We start from the raw sequence: 17,120 nt of genomic DNA, 5'->3' as shown, positions 1-17,120 counted from the left end.
ATACCAGGCACATGATCAAAGCTCTGCTGGAAAGACAAAGGCGTTACACAGCACAATGTATACCCTTTCAGTATTCTCTCCCCCTCTATACTGAGGAGGTGGTCTTATGGTAATAGAAAACGCTTGAAGAATGGAAGAGGACGCTTTAACTCTCAGCTGTGACCCTGACGCATGTTACCGCTATTGTCATTCCACTTTATAGTTTTACAAATTGATAATGATGACTTTAAAGGCTAACGATAGGGGGGCACAGCGGGAACCATTTACTGCAGAACCAGGCGTAATGAGTGTGCACTTGGCAAAAAATATATTAAGTGTTATATAAAACGATCAAGATCTAAGTATATCTATATACACTTATCATTAACTAGAAGCCAAAACAGTATCAACCAGCAATAAATGAAGGTATCTGGCCCAGAGTCAGTCACTAGGAGCTGTCCAAATGACAATTGCTGAAGCTTCTGCTTACTCATGGTGGCACATTGTGGTTCTAGACACGTGTACACATTGGAAAGGTATGACATTCAGAGGTTTGCACATAGTGGTCACCCTGCAATCTCTGCCCAATGTAACGTCTTCCTTCTGATCACTCTTCTATGCCTTGTCCTTTCCATGCCATTTTCTGCCCGGTCAATACACATCCAGATCACACACAAAAAGGCTAAGGGCACTGAGAACACAATGGCCGATCGCCCACCATGATCAGCCAAGGGTGACAATGTCACCTACTTCCATCACCGCGATCAATGCAGTTTTGAGATATTTAATGCACAGTAGTAGGAGGGAATACATTCAACAGCGAAACCTAGAAAAATCCTCTCCAATGGCATTACCTGGAGCCTGTCTAATACGTCACATATAACAATAGCTCATGGAGAAATGTGCGGTGTAACAGGGTCTACAAAAAGGAAGCCAAGCTGTGTGATGCCCTATGTGCTACAACCGGGGTGATGAGGCACATCTACTGCAGCAAATCTACATGTCATTGAGGGAGCTCATGCATCAATGCTCCTCGTAAATTAGGATTATCTGTCCTCCAGGGAATATCACAAAGGATCATAAAAAGAAAGGGGGAAAAAAACCTATAGCTATAAACTGCTGGTCTCAGACCGTGGCCTCCTGGTCAATAATTATTAATTGTATCTGTGATTAGGCTAAAAATTCTACTGGGCCTTATCCACCAAATTGGAGGACAGAGCCTCCCCGCTGCCTACACCGTCCAACACAGGAACATGCATTTTAATTGCCCTTTGTCCCAGGCAGAGACCCTGACACCAACAGAAATGCAGGAGACGATGTTTTTATCTTTCGGGCGCTGTTTGAAATTAATAATTTAGCAACATTGTCAGAAAAATTTACGTCACCCGCGTACAAGTGTGATCGTACTGACATAGTGGGCAATTCAGAATGAGGTCACAGCAGTGGTGGAATAGCGCAGCAGTTAGGTTAGGAAACCTAGACGGTGAATTATATATATATGTGAATATTGTGCACATAAATATATATTCTGCATATATTTCTAAAATGTATTAGTAAATATATCATTCCATAGAAACAACAGTTCAATCAAGTGAAGAATGAATTATACTGTATTTATCCTAATTGCTGTCCTCATATATACAAATTCAATACATGATAGATATATATATATTAAAAATAATAAATAATAATAAATATATATATATATATATATATATATGTATATATATATAAATATATATATACACACACTACAGAAAGGACCGTATTATATCAGCCTTGTCAGGCAATGCATAACATATTCTGGAAAGATGTTGAATGGCAAATATGGGTCCTCCTGAAGCTCTAAACCTCAGAAGTGGAAATCAGATGCTTGAAAACCCCCTAAAGAAGACGGACATGTGTGTACAGCACACACACCTCCTGCACCATCTCTGCAGTTGCTATAACAGTGTGAAACAGGTTTCTTGTTTTCATGCCGGGCTATGGCTCAATCTACACATGTGAAACCAACATAAAGCCATATATCTGTCATATGTATGAATGATACCTTTTTCTTGCGATCCCTGGAGCGTTTTCTGTGCCTTCTTTTTTCCTTAGCATCCTCTTCTGCATTAATTTCCAGATCCCTGTTCTTCTTTAACTGGGATGCTGCATGAGCCATTATGAGAGAGAATATCCCATGTAGGAAAGGTCCCTTTATAAAGGTGGTGGACCCTTATGCACCTTCTATCCAGCTTGACAAGGAAGACTCCCAACAAATGGAGAGACCGAGCTGAGCGCAGTACGCAGGCTCAGGATGAGGAACCGTGTAAATATCCAGAGCTCACATCCCTTCCTTTACCTGGAGCATTCCCAGTCATTGTTATGCATAAGTACAATGAGAAAGACAGCTGAAGCAGAGTGTGCTGGATGACTGCTGTATCCCCCTGCTACCAGCTGGAAGTGTCTAAGTGATCTCAGTAAGGGGGGATTGCTCCTAATGATGCTCTATGTAGAGGAACAGTCATGTGGAGCTGCACATGCAAAGACCCAACATCACAATCTGCTTCCCAATCCAGGAGCTGGAAGCTAAAACATGCACTTAGCCATTAGCTTAAGACCAAAATGTGTCCTTGTGTAGATCTGTGAACCCAAGAACGCAGAGCAGCCTCCCACTGTCATATAGCTGCTGATGATACAGGCAAAAAAAAATAGAGCAAAAAATAAGAAAATACAGCCCGTGATGGCAGGGTCTTATCAACACTGTGTGTGTTGGATGCTTCCCCCACCAATGACAACAAATTCATAGAGGGAGGTGGAAGAAAGCCTTTTCTTGTTTCAGAAGAATGTACACATAAACACCCATTGTAACCCATTCCTGCAGAGAGAAAAATAAAATCCGGATGCAAAGGCAAAAAATACAAATCATTGCAGATTTTTTTTTTTTTTTTTTAATTATTATTATTTTAATATCACTAATGCATATGGACTAACGAGTTGCATCAAGGCCTCCTTCAATCACCTTAGCATCCATCACCACCTGAGTCCATAGCATCTGCAGCTCCTGAATATTCATCACATGTATATAAATAGCAGAACGTCGGCCCCAGAGCAGGAGCTATTAACGGAATGTACACAGGAGAAAATTAAAAATCGCTGGAGCAAATGCTAATATGTGACATGCACAAAATGACGTTTATTTACATAAAAAAAAGCAGAAGACGGAAAATAATTTGGGATGATTTCCTTATTCTCCGGTACATGATGTTGTTTACAAAATGTGACCTAAAAAAACATTTCATCCGACCATCACGTGATACACACGGGGCTTAGACTATTCCACTTTCATCAAGGATGGGTATATTGTCACGATGCTGAGCCTAGTTAATCTCTGCATGGTTGATCCAGATGCCAGTGTGCACGTAATGCTAGACCCAATAAACCCTTCTAATATGCATGGAGCAGTAACTGGTTTATCCAAATACTGTTAATCCAGATGAAAAAAAAAAATCATTTTACCAACTGCTCTCCCTCAACTGGGTCATGTTACACGGAAAACAACAAAAACTATCAGAACAGTAAACAAATGTAACGATGATGAATAATAGAAGCCAAGTGATAAATAAATAAAGCCTGGAACATAATGAAAATAAAAATGGTTACATCAGTAAAGATTTAAAGGGTTACCCCTTCTAATTATTTTCTGGAACAAAATTAAAATATGAAGGCATTTACTCCGGGGACCGATTTCACGGAACTCCTGATTGTATATTTTTGGAATGTGGGAGGAAACCGGAGTAACTGGAATCCCATGCAAACTAAGAGGCACATACAAACACCATGCAGATGTGGCACTCGGTCAGATTACAACTCAGGACATCAGTGATGCACCACTGTTAACCAGTGAGCCACCATGCTGACCCCTGACCATAACATAACCATTGGTTCAGATCTGCTGTGCTCTACTGATCCCAGAGCTGATCTGAACTACATGTATCCAAACTTTCTGGCAAAGTTTCCACATAGTATAAATGCTGCATTTAACAGTTTTAACAAAATGTATGCGATCTCGGGCAAAGTCATGTCCAACTGTAAGGCTATGTTCACACATCATGTTTTTATTGCGTCACAAATCTGCTCCAAAACCTGATCTTGGTGCTTTTTTTATGCGTTTTTGGTGCATTTTTTCCACTGTCCTTCTTTTTGTATGCATGTACATAAAGTTCTGTGAATAAAAAAGAACGCCATTCTATTTTGGCATAAAAAATGCTGATACAAATTTTGATCCATTTTTGATGCGTTTTTTTCAGCATTTTTTTCACCACCCATTACTTCCTATGGGTGAAAAAAATGCTGAAACAAGTGGCATGCTCTATTTTCCAAAAAACCCAACCAAGGCACAAAATCCTGAACAAAAAAAAAACATGATGTGTGAACAGAGAATTCTGGTTTCTTATAGACTTTGCTGGTACTGCAAAAGGCAGCTGAAAATTTGCATAAAAACGGCATAAAAAAACACTGAAAAAAAACATGATGTCTGAACATAGCATAAGGGTTTTATTTTCCCTATAAGCTTTTATGGAGAGCCTAAAAAAAAACATATGTAAAATACACAGTAGTGTTTTTAAAGTAGCACTCCCATCAAAGTTTTTATCCTCTTAATATATTGCAATCATCATATTATATAGCACTGTGTACTTACAATTGCTCATTTTGCCTTTCTACCTGGATAATTCTTCTCTTTTCCATTAGGTCTATGACATCACATGATTAAAAACTGACAAGCTGAATCCTTCTAAGCTCTATGTAGAAACAGGAGGTCAATTTTCCCGGCATGAGTCATCCCTTTTGTCAACTCCCGATCCAGCTCCTCCTACCCATGCATGAGTCATCACTTTTGCAGTGATGACTCATGCAGGGAAAGGAGACCTCCAGTTTCTACAGAGAGCTTAGGAGGATTCAGATTTTCTGTTTTTCATCACATCATAGACCTTAATGAATAAGAGAAGAATTAACTGGATAGAAAGGCAAAATGGGCAATTGTAAGTGTTATATAATATGATGACTGCAACATATTAAGAGGATAAAAATTTTGATGGGCAAGCATTTTTAAGTACAGAATCCCAGCGTTTCTGCCCTGAAAATGCAGACAAAAAAATGTACCATGTGTTAAATCTGCACCAAAAACACATAAATAGGTGAAATAAGCAGGAAAAAAGCAAAATAAGAGCAGATTATTATTCCGCATTTTGTGAAGATATTTGCAGGAAAAAATGCAGCAGAAAAAAATGCAATGTTTCAGCATGCGGGAACTTGGCTTTAAAGGGTATATCTGGGTCACATTGATTACCTAACCTTAGGATAGGCCATCAATATGAGATCAGAGGAGATCCAAAACTCGGCACCCGATCAGCTCATATCTGCTCTGGCATTGGCCAGATGTAAGCAATATAGCGACTGTATAGGACACACAACACAGGCGAATAGGAGGTAAATGCAGTGCTCGGTAGGGACCACTAAATGTACAGAGCTGCAGTGTTCCTTGCCAGACATTGGCAGCTGCTGGAGCAGAGATCAGTTGATCTGGGGATCATCCACATGGGAGACCCAGACAACCCCTTATGACTGCATACAAAGCACTCACACACACCAGCATGCTCAAGAAGGGTCCTATCGCCATAGAAGAAGAAGAAAGCTGGAAGAAAAGAAGCTTGGCACTCCATCTTAAATGCGGAATGGTTTGTTTCAGTTTTTATCAATCCAAATTAGTACACATACTCGTATGGGACCTTTCAGTCTTGATACTTGACGCACAAACCTTCCTCAGGCATATGGATTGCATATGAAGGTACAGGAGAGAGACGATCTAGTAGAGAATGAGCGCTGGAGATATGTGACAGCCACAGTCATGTGTGCCATATTATTTCCCATTTACGCAGTATGCAAATAGCTTCTGCACAGAGAAAGAGAACAGGGTCCCAAGTACCACCTATTGTAGGTAGTTATATAGAAGTCAATATTGAGCCTTTAATGAGGCTTAGGACATCAGGCCAAATCAGAAATACCCCCGTATACAGACAGAAGTTTCTAGGTTTAAAATAGAAGACTGGTTGTCTGGGAGTGAGGTTTTTCCTTAAGAACACTGCCAAGGTGCTGTAGGAAAACTTATAGGCCGTGCAATGCTCCCTGCGCAAAATTATGCAATGTATACAGAGAGCATTTCATGGCCTATAAGTCTCCCTACACCAGCCTGGCAGTCTCCTTATGCAGAAACTTTACCACGTAGAACTCAGAGTTGCTCGGGCCACTGATGAAGTCTAGCATATCGTAAACTTACACATGAATGCTGAAAACAAACTTGTCTACAATTTTTCTAAATTAGGATTTTCTTCATGTTCCTAAAAGAAGTCTGTAAAAATCTTCATTTTTTCATTATCACTTTAAGTGATTATTTCTGGCATGCAACATCGATGATTATTCATTGTTTCATTGGATAGCGCAATTGGAGCAGCTGTTAAATGTTAGTCAGAAAAGTTAGTTTACTACAAATATAAAGTAGATCGTCACCATCATCCAAGAATTGGTCAAATCTGATAACAAAAAAAACCACAACAACACACTTTAAATCTAAAAAAAGAATCTGTCAGCAAATTTCGTAATACAAAGTGTATACATTATTAAATCGATCTATTAGACCTGGGGAGGCTGGTGTGCTTATTTCAAAGATCCATATAAGAATGGCTATATGATCCTGATATTAAGAAGAGCTAGAGATAGATCAGAACTCAAAATGTTTATTTTATTAGCAGATAGAATAATTTTTTAAAGTAATTTGATGGCCATTCTGACAAGGACTTCCAAAGTAAGTACACCCGCCTTATCAGATTTAAGAGATCTATTGATTAACATATGCAGTTTGCAATGATAAAACTACTGCCAGATTCTATTAAACCGAACTGATGCGGTTACGAGTACAGTAAAGCAGAAGTGACTTTCTACCAAAAACATTTCCCTTACTTAAGGTACCATTTACCATCAGTGTAACACAAGGGTCTCAAACTAAAATGGGGTATGGACCACTTAAAAAAATCCTGTTAGGTGGCAGACTGCATTGGTAAACTTAGCATGTAGCTACATGGCGACTTTGAAAGCGATATAGACAAAGTCCCCCACACTGCACCCCTGAATACAAATGTGCTCCACACCATTAATATGCACACATGGTCAAAATTGTTGGTACCCCTCGTTTAATGAAAGAAAAACCCACAATGGTCACAGAAATAACTTGAATCTGACAAAAGTAATAATAAATTAAAAATCTATGACAATGAACAAATGAAAGTCAGACATTGCTTTTCAACCCTGCTTCCACAGAGTTTAAAAAAAAAATTAATTAAACTCATGAAATTGGCCTGGACAGAAATGATAGTACCCCTGAAAATAATGTAACAAAAGGGACATGTTTAATCAAGTTGTGTCCACTAATTAGCATCACAGTTGTCTACAATCTTGTAATCAGTCAGTGGGCCTGTATATAGGGCTACAGATACTCACTGTGCTGTTTGGTGACATGGTGTGTACCACACTCAACATAGACCAGAGGAAGCAAAGGAAAGAGTTGTCTCAGGAGATTAGAAAGAAAATTATAGACAAGCATGTTAAAGGTAAAGGTTATAAGACCATCTCCAAGCAGCTTGATGTTCCTGTGACTACAGTTGCACATATTATTCAGAAATTTAAGATCCATGGGACTGTAGCCAACCTCCCTGGACGTGGCCGCAGGAGGAAAATTGATGACAAATCAAAGAGACGGATAATACGAATGGTAACAAAAGAGCCCAGGATAACTTCTAAAGAGATTAAAGGTGAACTTCAAGCTCAAGGAATATCTGTGTCAGATCGCACCATCCGTCGTTGTTTGATCCAAAGTGGACTTCATGGGAGACGACCAAGGAGAACATCATTGTTGAAAAAAAATCATAAAAAAGCCAGACTGGAATTTGCCAAACTACATGTTGACAAGCCACAAAGCTTCTGGGAGAATGTCCTATGGACAGATGAGACAAAAATGGAAGTTTTTGGCAAGGCACATCAGCTCTATGTTCACAGACGGAAAAATGAAGCATATCAAGAAAAGAACACTGTCCCTACTGTGAAACATGGAGGAGGCTCTGTTATGTTCTGGGGCTGCTTTGCTGCATCTGGCACAGGGAGTCTTGAATCTGTGCAGGATACAATGAAATCTCAAGGTTATCAAGGGATTCTAGAGAGAAATGTGCTTCCCAGTGTCAGAAAGCTTGGTCTCAGTCGCAGGTCATGGGTCTCGCAACAGGATAATGACCCAAAACACACAGCTAAAACACCCAAGAATGGCTAAGAGGAAAACATTGGACTATTCTGAAGTGGCCTTCTATGAGTCCTGACCTAAATCCTATTGAGCATCTTTGGAAAGAGCTGAAACATGCCGTCTGGAAAAGGCAACCTTCAAACACGAGACAACTGGAGCAGTTTGCTCATGAGGAGTAGGCCAGAATACCTCTCAAGAGGTGCAGAACTCTCATTGACAGTTACAGGAATCGTTTGATTGCAGTGATTGCCTCAAAAGGTTGTTCAACAAAATATAATGTAATGACTGACTTTCCTTTGTTCATTTTCATAGATTTTAAATTTATTATTACTTTTGTTAGATTCAAGTTATTTCTGTGACCATTGTGGGTTTTTCTTTCATTAAACGAGGGGTACCAGCAATTTTGACCACGTGTGTATCAGCCACTGTGCAACCCACCAGTCAGAATATATATAGATAAAGTAACACTGTGCCCATTATAAACTATAATTAGCTACTTGTCCTCGAGCAAATACAAATTGAAATTAATTAGCCATTGTGCCCCCCCAATTCATTAAAAGTCCCAGTCCTGTGTCCTATCCCGCCCAATACATTGCAATTTCATGTCCTCTCTCCTACCTCCCAGTTCATTGCATTTACATATCCTTTCTCACAATCCCCCTCCCCAATTGATTAATTATAATTCCATGTCCTCTCTCCCCCCCAATACATTGAAACTTAATGTCCTCTTTCCCACCACAACCTCCCCATTCATTACAATTCCATGTCCTCTCATTCATCCAACCAATCCCCAAATTTAGTACAACTCCATGCCCTTTCTTCCACCACTCCAGTTCATTATAATTACATGACCTCTCTACCACCCCTTCCCAAATTCATCGCAAGTCCATATCCACTCTCCCACCCCACCGCATTCGTATCATGCTCTCCCCCTCTGTATTAAAAAAAGGAATCACTTACCTTTGTAGACGATAACAATATTTATTTTTATAGCGCCAACATGCTCCGCAGTACTTTACAATTCACAGGGTACTTGTACAAACAAGATAAGACATTACAGAGTAACACATAGTTCAAAGCATACCAAGAGGAGTGAGGGCCTCTCGCAGTGCCACTTCCACCCACTTCTGGCCAGCTACCTGCTAAATTATGTAGTCGGCGCACCAGCAGTGTCATAGAGAAGGTGCTGGGCAGGAAGCGAATAACGGCTTCCTGCAGCTACTTTACGACTTCCTATTGTTGGTAGCGGGGCTGCCAGAATACTCCCTACCCAGTGATGCATGCTGCCAATGATTGTGAAAAAGACTATATTGAGGGAAATCTGGTCTTAGCCGACCCCTTAACACCATCCACTCCAGAGCCTGAGGCCCTGAACGCTAGCCCAAATTTTACTAATTATAGTTCATTCCTGGCTGTGCACCGCAAGAAATTGCTTTGGCCCACCGGACGCTTGTTTAAAACCCCTGATGTAAGACTTGCAAAAGGCATCTCTAGACCTTACTTGGTACTGGAGGTCCAAATGTTTCGTTAAGCTAACCAGAAGTAGAGCGGTCTCCTAACACTGACTGGTGGCAAAACATCCACCTATCCTGGAAAATCTCACAAATCCATAAATTCTGCTAGCTCACTTGGAGTTTCATCCTTCCAGGGGCAGACAAACACAAGGGCCCCGTGCAAGAACAGTACATGGGGCCTAATTTCATGGATTTCATAGTCCCCTGTGCTTACCTGACTGAAATTAATGTGGTAACTTTCTAGTTGTGAGGGCACAGTGGCTTACATGAAAGACACCCATTTCCAATGTCACAATATGTTAGTTTTCTTGAAGGGAATGTCAAACTTTTGTAAAACAAAAATTCACTGGACAGCGATATCTGCAAATCAATATAATGAGGTATACTCCCCGGCTCTAACCTCCAGGGCTGGCCATCATAGGCCATCTCCGCCGGGACAGGAACTGCTGATGTCCTGCTTTGCAGACACCTGACCACTGTGGCTTGATAGCGGTGTGTGGAGGGTGCTCAATCCACAAATGGCAAGTGCCATGGCATACAGCAGGCACTTGCCTCTGATGGAGAAACCTAGATGGAAAGTTTTTGGAGAAACTCAAGAGGTTTCACACGTTTGCCAGTTTTGATCAAATCAGGGAGTCGATCGATTGGAGACAAGAGAACACACAACCAATTCTGTCTGTGTCACAGACGTGTCTGCCCTCAGATGCCTAGTTACAAGTTTTTATTACAAACCACAAAGACAAGAAAAGTGGGAGAGGCTTACATTATGTTACCTAAAAAGGAAGATAAGTTGGGAAAAACAGAGTCGTAAATTATGTATTCTGCTGCATTCCTTAGGATCTGGCTATATATAATTTACTATACGTTCAGAAACAAAGGAAGGCTTTAATACATCTCTATATCAGAGACAACACCCTGTTATTTATGAATAACACTTATAAAGCTAATATTAAAACACAAAATTATCAAAGATATATGAATTGTCTAAATAATAAAGCAAAGTATAAATATTTACCATAACACCTTTTACAGCACCAATTGGATTTAGCTCCGAACGCTGCTGGTTAACTAGTTAACCACTTCCTGACCAGGCGAAACCAGTCACGCATAGTTTTTTTTTTATTCTAGTGGTGAAAAAAATTCAGTAACAGTTGCGGAACTGTGGTTTTTTTTTCACTATTTCATCTCATTAGGAATTTGGTTCCCATTTCCTAAGTTCATTGTATGGTTAAATGAATGGTGTCTTTCAAAACTACAACTTTAGCAAAAAACAAGCCCTCATATGGTTATGTTGAAGTAAAAAAAATGTTGTTGAAAGAAGGGAAAGAAAAAGCGTAAGAGCGAATCCTTAACCCTTTAGCTTTTTTTTCCACCCTTCTTCCAAGAACTATATCTTTTTATATCTCTGACCGCCTAGACATGGTAGATGACTATTTTTTTTTTGTTTGTTTGATAAGTTGTAGTTTTGAATTACACCATTAAATTTGATATATAATGTACTGAAAAAAAGTTTAAATTATGGAAAAAAAAACCAATTCTGACATTGTTTTTGGGTTTTAATTTTTACGCATTCGTTGTATGGTAAAAATGACCTGGTTACATAATTCTTCAGCTTGTTACAAATATGACGATACCAAATTTGTATAGTTGTTTTTATTATTTAAGTCGCTGAAAAAAATCTGAACTTTGTAAAAAAAAAATAAATTTTTTTTGTGGCTTTTTTCTGAAATCCATATCTTTTTTTATTTTTTCTGCGATGGAGCTGTGCTTGAGTTTTTTTGTGTCACAAGTTGGTACTTTTATTGATAGCATTTTGGGAACCATAAGGCGTTTTCATCAAATTTATCGCATATTTTGTAAGACATGTGCGACTGAAAAACAGCATCTCTGGTATTTCTTTTTTCTTCCCTTTTTATGGTGTTTACTGTACTGGTTAATTACTTTTGCATTTTTGATCGGACGTTTGCAGATGCAATTATTGCAGATGTGTTTTTTTATTTCTTTATTTTTAAACTGGGAACAGGGGAGTGATTTGAATTCTTATATATTTTTTTATTTATATTTTTAAAAAACATTTTTTTTATTTTTTATTTTTCAACCTACAATCCTTTGACCTCTTGCTCTGCATACTCCGGTATCACAGAATTGCAGTATATAGTCCAAATAATGGTCTACTGTGGCTAGGTTTCACAGGAGTTCCAAAATGGCTGCCATGGGGATCTTTAGCAGACCATTACCATTATGCCAATTGGAGCCTGTCAACACACGTACTATTCCGTTTAGATGCCACTGCCAGTCATTGACAGCGGCATTTAATGGTTAAACAGCAGTAATCTGAACTAGCTCCAGTCGTTGCTGTTACAGACGGATTCAGGGTCTTGAGCCCACACCACACAGGCGGACCTGGCGTTGACATGCAGGTACATCTCTATGCATCAATGGGTTAAGGGGTTAAACTCAGATGATGTCACACTAGCTTACATGACTAAAAAAGTTGAGAAGTCACAGCAGTAACATGACAAACACAATATAGCGAGTGATATCATAACAGCTTACCTAGAAGAATGCCACTTGTGATATCACAGCAGCTTACCAGATAAAACACATTCGTGATGTCACAGCAACTTACAAGATAAAACACATCCGTGATGTCACAGCAGCTTACCAGAAAAAACACATCCGTGATGTCACAGCAGCTTATCAGATAAAACACATCCGTGATGTCACAGCAGCTTACCAGATAAAACACATCCGTGACGTCACAGCAGCTTATCAGATAAAACACATCCGTGATGTCACAGCAGCTTATCAGATAAAACACATCCGTGATGTCACAGCAGTTTACCAGCTAAAACACATCCGTGATGTCACAGCTTACCAGATAAAACACATTCGTGATGTCACAGCAACTTACCAGATAAAACACATCCATGATGTCACAGCAGCTTACAAGATAAAACACATCTGTGATGTCATAGCAGCTTACCAGAAAAAGCACATCTGTGATGTCACAGCAGCTTACCAGATAAAACACATCCGTGATGTCACAGCAGATTACCAGGTAAAACACGTCCGTGATGTCACAGCAGCTTACCAGATAAAACACATCCGTGATGTCACAGCAACTTACGAGATAAAACACATCCGTGATGTCACTGCAGCTTACCAGATAAAGCACATCCGTAATGTCACAGCAGCTTACCAGGTAAAACACATCCGTGATGACGCAGCAGCTTACCAGGCAAAACACATCCGTAATGTCACAGCAGCTTACCAGATAAAACACATCCGTGATGTCACAGCAGCTTACGAGATGAAACACATCCGTGATGTCACAGCAGCTTACCAGATAAAACACATCCGTGATGTCACAGCAGCTTACAAGATAAAACACATCCGTTATGTCACAGCAGCTTACCAGATAAAACACATCCGTGATGTCACAGCAGAATACCAGGTAAAACACATCTGTGATGTCACAGCAGCTTACCAGATAAAACACATCTGTGATGTCACAGCATGTTACCAGGTAAAACACATCCGTGATGTCACAGCAGCTTACCAGATAAAGCACATCCGTGATGTCACAGCAGATTACCAGGTAAAACACATCCGTGATGTCACAGCAGCTTACCAGATAAAACACATTCGTAGTATCACAGCAGATTACCAGGTAAAACACATCCGTGATGTCACAGCAGCTTACCAGATAAAACACATCCGTGATGTCACAGCAGCTTACCAGATAAACACATCCGTGATGTCACAGCAGCTTACCAGATAAAACACATCCGTGATGTCACAGCAGCTTATGAGATAAAACACATCCGTGATGTCACAGCAGCTTACCAGATAAAACACATCCGTGATGTCACAGCAGCTTACGAGATGAAACACATCCGTGATGTCACAGCAGCTTGCCAGATAAAACACATCCGTGATGTCACAGCAGCTTACCAGATAAAACACATCCGTGATGTCACAGCAGCTTGCCAGATAAAACACATCCGTGATGTCACAGCAGCTTACCAGGTAAAACACATCCGTGATGTCACAGCAGCTTATCAGATAAAACACATCCGTGATGTCACAGCAGCTTGCCAGATAAAACACATCCGTGATGTCACAGCAGCTTATCAGATAAAACACATCCGTGATGTCACAGCAGCTTACCAGATAAAACACATCCGTGATGTCACAGCAGATTACCAGATAAAACACATCCGTGATGTCACAGCAGCTTATCAGATAAAACACATCCGTGATGTCACAGCAGATTACCAGATAAAACACATCCGTGATGTCACAGAAGATTACCAGATAAAGCACATCCGTGATGTCACAGCAGCTTACCAGATAAAACACATCCGTGATGTCACAGCAGCTTATCAGATAAAACACATCCGTGATGTCACAGCAGATTACCAGATAAAACACATCCGTGATGTCACAGCAGCTTATCAGATAAAACACATCCGTGATGTCACAGCAGATTACCAGATAAAACACATCCGTGATGTCACAGCAGCTTACCAGATAAAGCACATCCGTGATGTCACAGCAGCTTACCAGATAAAACACATCCGTGATGTCACAGCAGCTTACCAGATAAAACACATCCGTAATGTCACAGCAGCTTACCAGGTAAAACACATCCGTGATGACGCAGCAGCTTACCAGGCAAAACACATCCGTAATGTCACAGCAGCTTACCAGATAAAACACATCCGTGATGTCACAGCAGCTTACGAGATGAAACACATCCGTGATGTCACAGCAGCTTACCAGATAAAACACATCCGTGATGTCACAGCAGCTTACAAGATAAAACACATCCGTTATGTCACAGCAGCTTACCAGATAAAACACATCCGTGATGTCACAGCAGAATACCAGGTAAAACACATCTGTGATGTCACAGCAGCTTACCAGATAAAGCACATCCGTGATGTCACAGCAGATTACCAGGTAAAACACATCCGTGATGTCACAGCAGCTTACCAGATAAAACACATCCGTGATGTCACAGCAGCTTACCAGATAAAAACATCCGTGATGTCACAGCAGCTTACCAGATAAAACACATCCGTGATGTCACAGCAGCTTATGAGATAAAACACATCCGTGATGTCACAGCAGCGTACCAGATAAAACACATCTGTGATGTCACAGCAGCTTACGAGATGAAACACATCCGTGATGTCACAGCAGCTTGCCAGATAAAACACATCCGTGATGTCACAGCAGCTTACCAGATAAAACACATCCGTGATGTCACAGCAGCTTGCCAGATAAAACACATCCGTGATGTCACAGCAGCTTACCAGGTAAAACACATCCGTGATGTCACAGCAGCTTATAAGATAAAACACATCCGTGATGTCACAGCAGCTTTCCAGATAAAACACATCCGTGATGTCACAGCAGCTTATCAGATAAAACACATCCGTGATGTCACAGCAGCTTATCAGATAAAACACATCCGTGATGTCACAGCAGATTACCAGATAAAACACATCCGTGATGTCACAGCAGCTTATCAGATAAAACACATCCGTGATGTCACAGCAGATTACCAGATAAAACACATCCGTGATGTCACAGAAGATTACCAGATAAAGCACATCCGTGATGTCACAGCAGCTTACCAGATAAAACACATCCGTGATGTCACAGCAGCTTATCAGATAAAACACATCCGTGATGTCACAGCAGCTTATCAGATAAAACACATCCGTGATGTCACAGCAGATAACCAGATAAAACACATCCGTGATGTCACAGCAGCTTACCAGATAAAGCACATCCGTGATGTCACAGCAGCTTACCAGATAAAACACATCCGTGATGTCACAGCAGCTTACCAGATAAAACACATCCGTGATGTCACAGCAGCTTATCAGATAAAACACATCCGTGATGTCACAGCAGATTACCAGATAAAACACATGTGATGTCACAGCAGATTACCAGATAAAACACATGTGATGTCACAGCAGATTACCAGATAAAACACATCCGTGATGTCACAGCAGCTTACCAGATAAAACACATCCGTGATGTCACAGCAGCTTACCTGATAAAACACATCCGTGATGTCACAGCAGCTTACCAGATAAAACACATCCGTGATGTCACAGCAGCTTATCAGATAAAACACATCCGTGATGTCACAGCAGATTACCAGATAAAACACATGTGATGTCACAGCAGATTACCAGATAAAACACATGTGATGTCACAGCAGATTACCAGATAAAACACATCCGTGATGTCACAGCAGCTTACCAGATAAAACACATCCGTGATGTCACAGCAGCTTACCTGATAAAACACATCCGTGATGTCACAGCAGCTTACCAGATAAAACACATTCGTGATGTCACAGCAGCTTACCAGATAAAACACATCCGTGATGTCACAGCAGCTTACCAGATAAAACACATCAGCGATGTCACAGCAGCTTACCAGAAAAAACACATCCGCGATGTCACAGCAGCTTACCAGATAAAACACATCCGTGATGTCACAGCAACTTACGAGATAAAACACATCCGTGATGTCACAGCAGCTTACCAGAAAAAACACATCCGTGATGTCACAGCAGCTTACCAGATAAAACACATCCGTGATGTCACAGCAGCTTACCAGGTAAAACACATCCATGATGTCGCAGCAGCTTACCAGATAAAACACATCCGTGATGTCGCAGCAGCTTACCAGATAAAACACATCCGTGATGTCACAGCAGCTTACGAGATGAAACACATCCGTTATGTCACAGCAGCTTACCAGATAAAACACATCCGTGATGTCACAGCAGCTTACAAGATAAAACACATCCGTTATGTCACAGCAGCTTACCAGATAAAACACATCCGTGATGTCACAGCAGCTTACCAGATAAAACACATCCGTGATGTCACAGCAGCTTACCAGATAAAACACATCCGTGATGTCACAGCAGATTACCAGGTAAAACACATCCGTGATGTCACAGCAGATTACCAGGTAAAACACATCCGTGATGTCACAGCAGCTTACCAGTTAAAACACATCCGTGATGTCACAGCAGCTTACAAGATAAAACACATCCGTGATGTCACAGCAGATTACCAGGTAAAACACATCCGTGATGTCACAGCAGCTTACCAGATAAAGCACATCCGTGATGTCACAGCAGATTACCAGGTAAAACACATCCGTGATGTCACAGCAGCTTACCAGATAAAACACATTCGTGATATCACAGCAGATTACCAGGTAAAACACATCCGTGATGTCACAGCAGCTTACCA

General features: G+C 40.6%; 1 protein-coding gene across 32 annotated transcripts in view; it reads right to left on the bottom strand.

Moving 5' to 3' along the window:
- ANK3 (ankyrin 3) overlaps positions 1-17,120 on the bottom strand; it is a 762,832-nt gene that overhangs the window by 340,243 nt on the left and 405,469 nt on the right. For 9 of the 32 annotated variants that reach the window (XM_073685422.1, XM_073685435.1, XM_073685431.1 and 6 more), the window contains exon 1: positions 2,030-2,460. The exons of 5 other annotated variants lie outside the window; for them this stretch is intronic. In XM_073685422.1, coding sequence (XP_073541523.1) covers positions 2,030-2,143 — 114 coding nt within the window. In that variant the 5' untranslated portion in view covers positions 2,144-2,460. Of the gene's footprint in view, positions 1-2,029; positions 2,462-17,120 lie in introns of those variants that run through there. 18 more of the 32 variants (XM_073685446.1, XM_073685449.1, XM_073685438.1 and 15 more) reach the window with 7 other exon arrangements.

This window comes from Phyllobates terribilis, unplaced genomic scaffold, assembly GCF_046119375.1.
Source record: "Phyllobates terribilis strain yellow unplaced genomic scaffold, ASM4611937v1 Scaffold_5__5_contigs__length_657084704, whole genome shotgun sequence".
In the NCBI taxonomy this organism is placed as follows: domain Eukaryota; kingdom Metazoa; phylum Chordata; class Amphibia; order Anura; family Dendrobatidae; genus Phyllobates; species Phyllobates terribilis.
The sequence above is the reverse complement of the archived record's forward strand: the minus strand, read 5'-3'. Positions and strand labels throughout refer to the sequence as shown.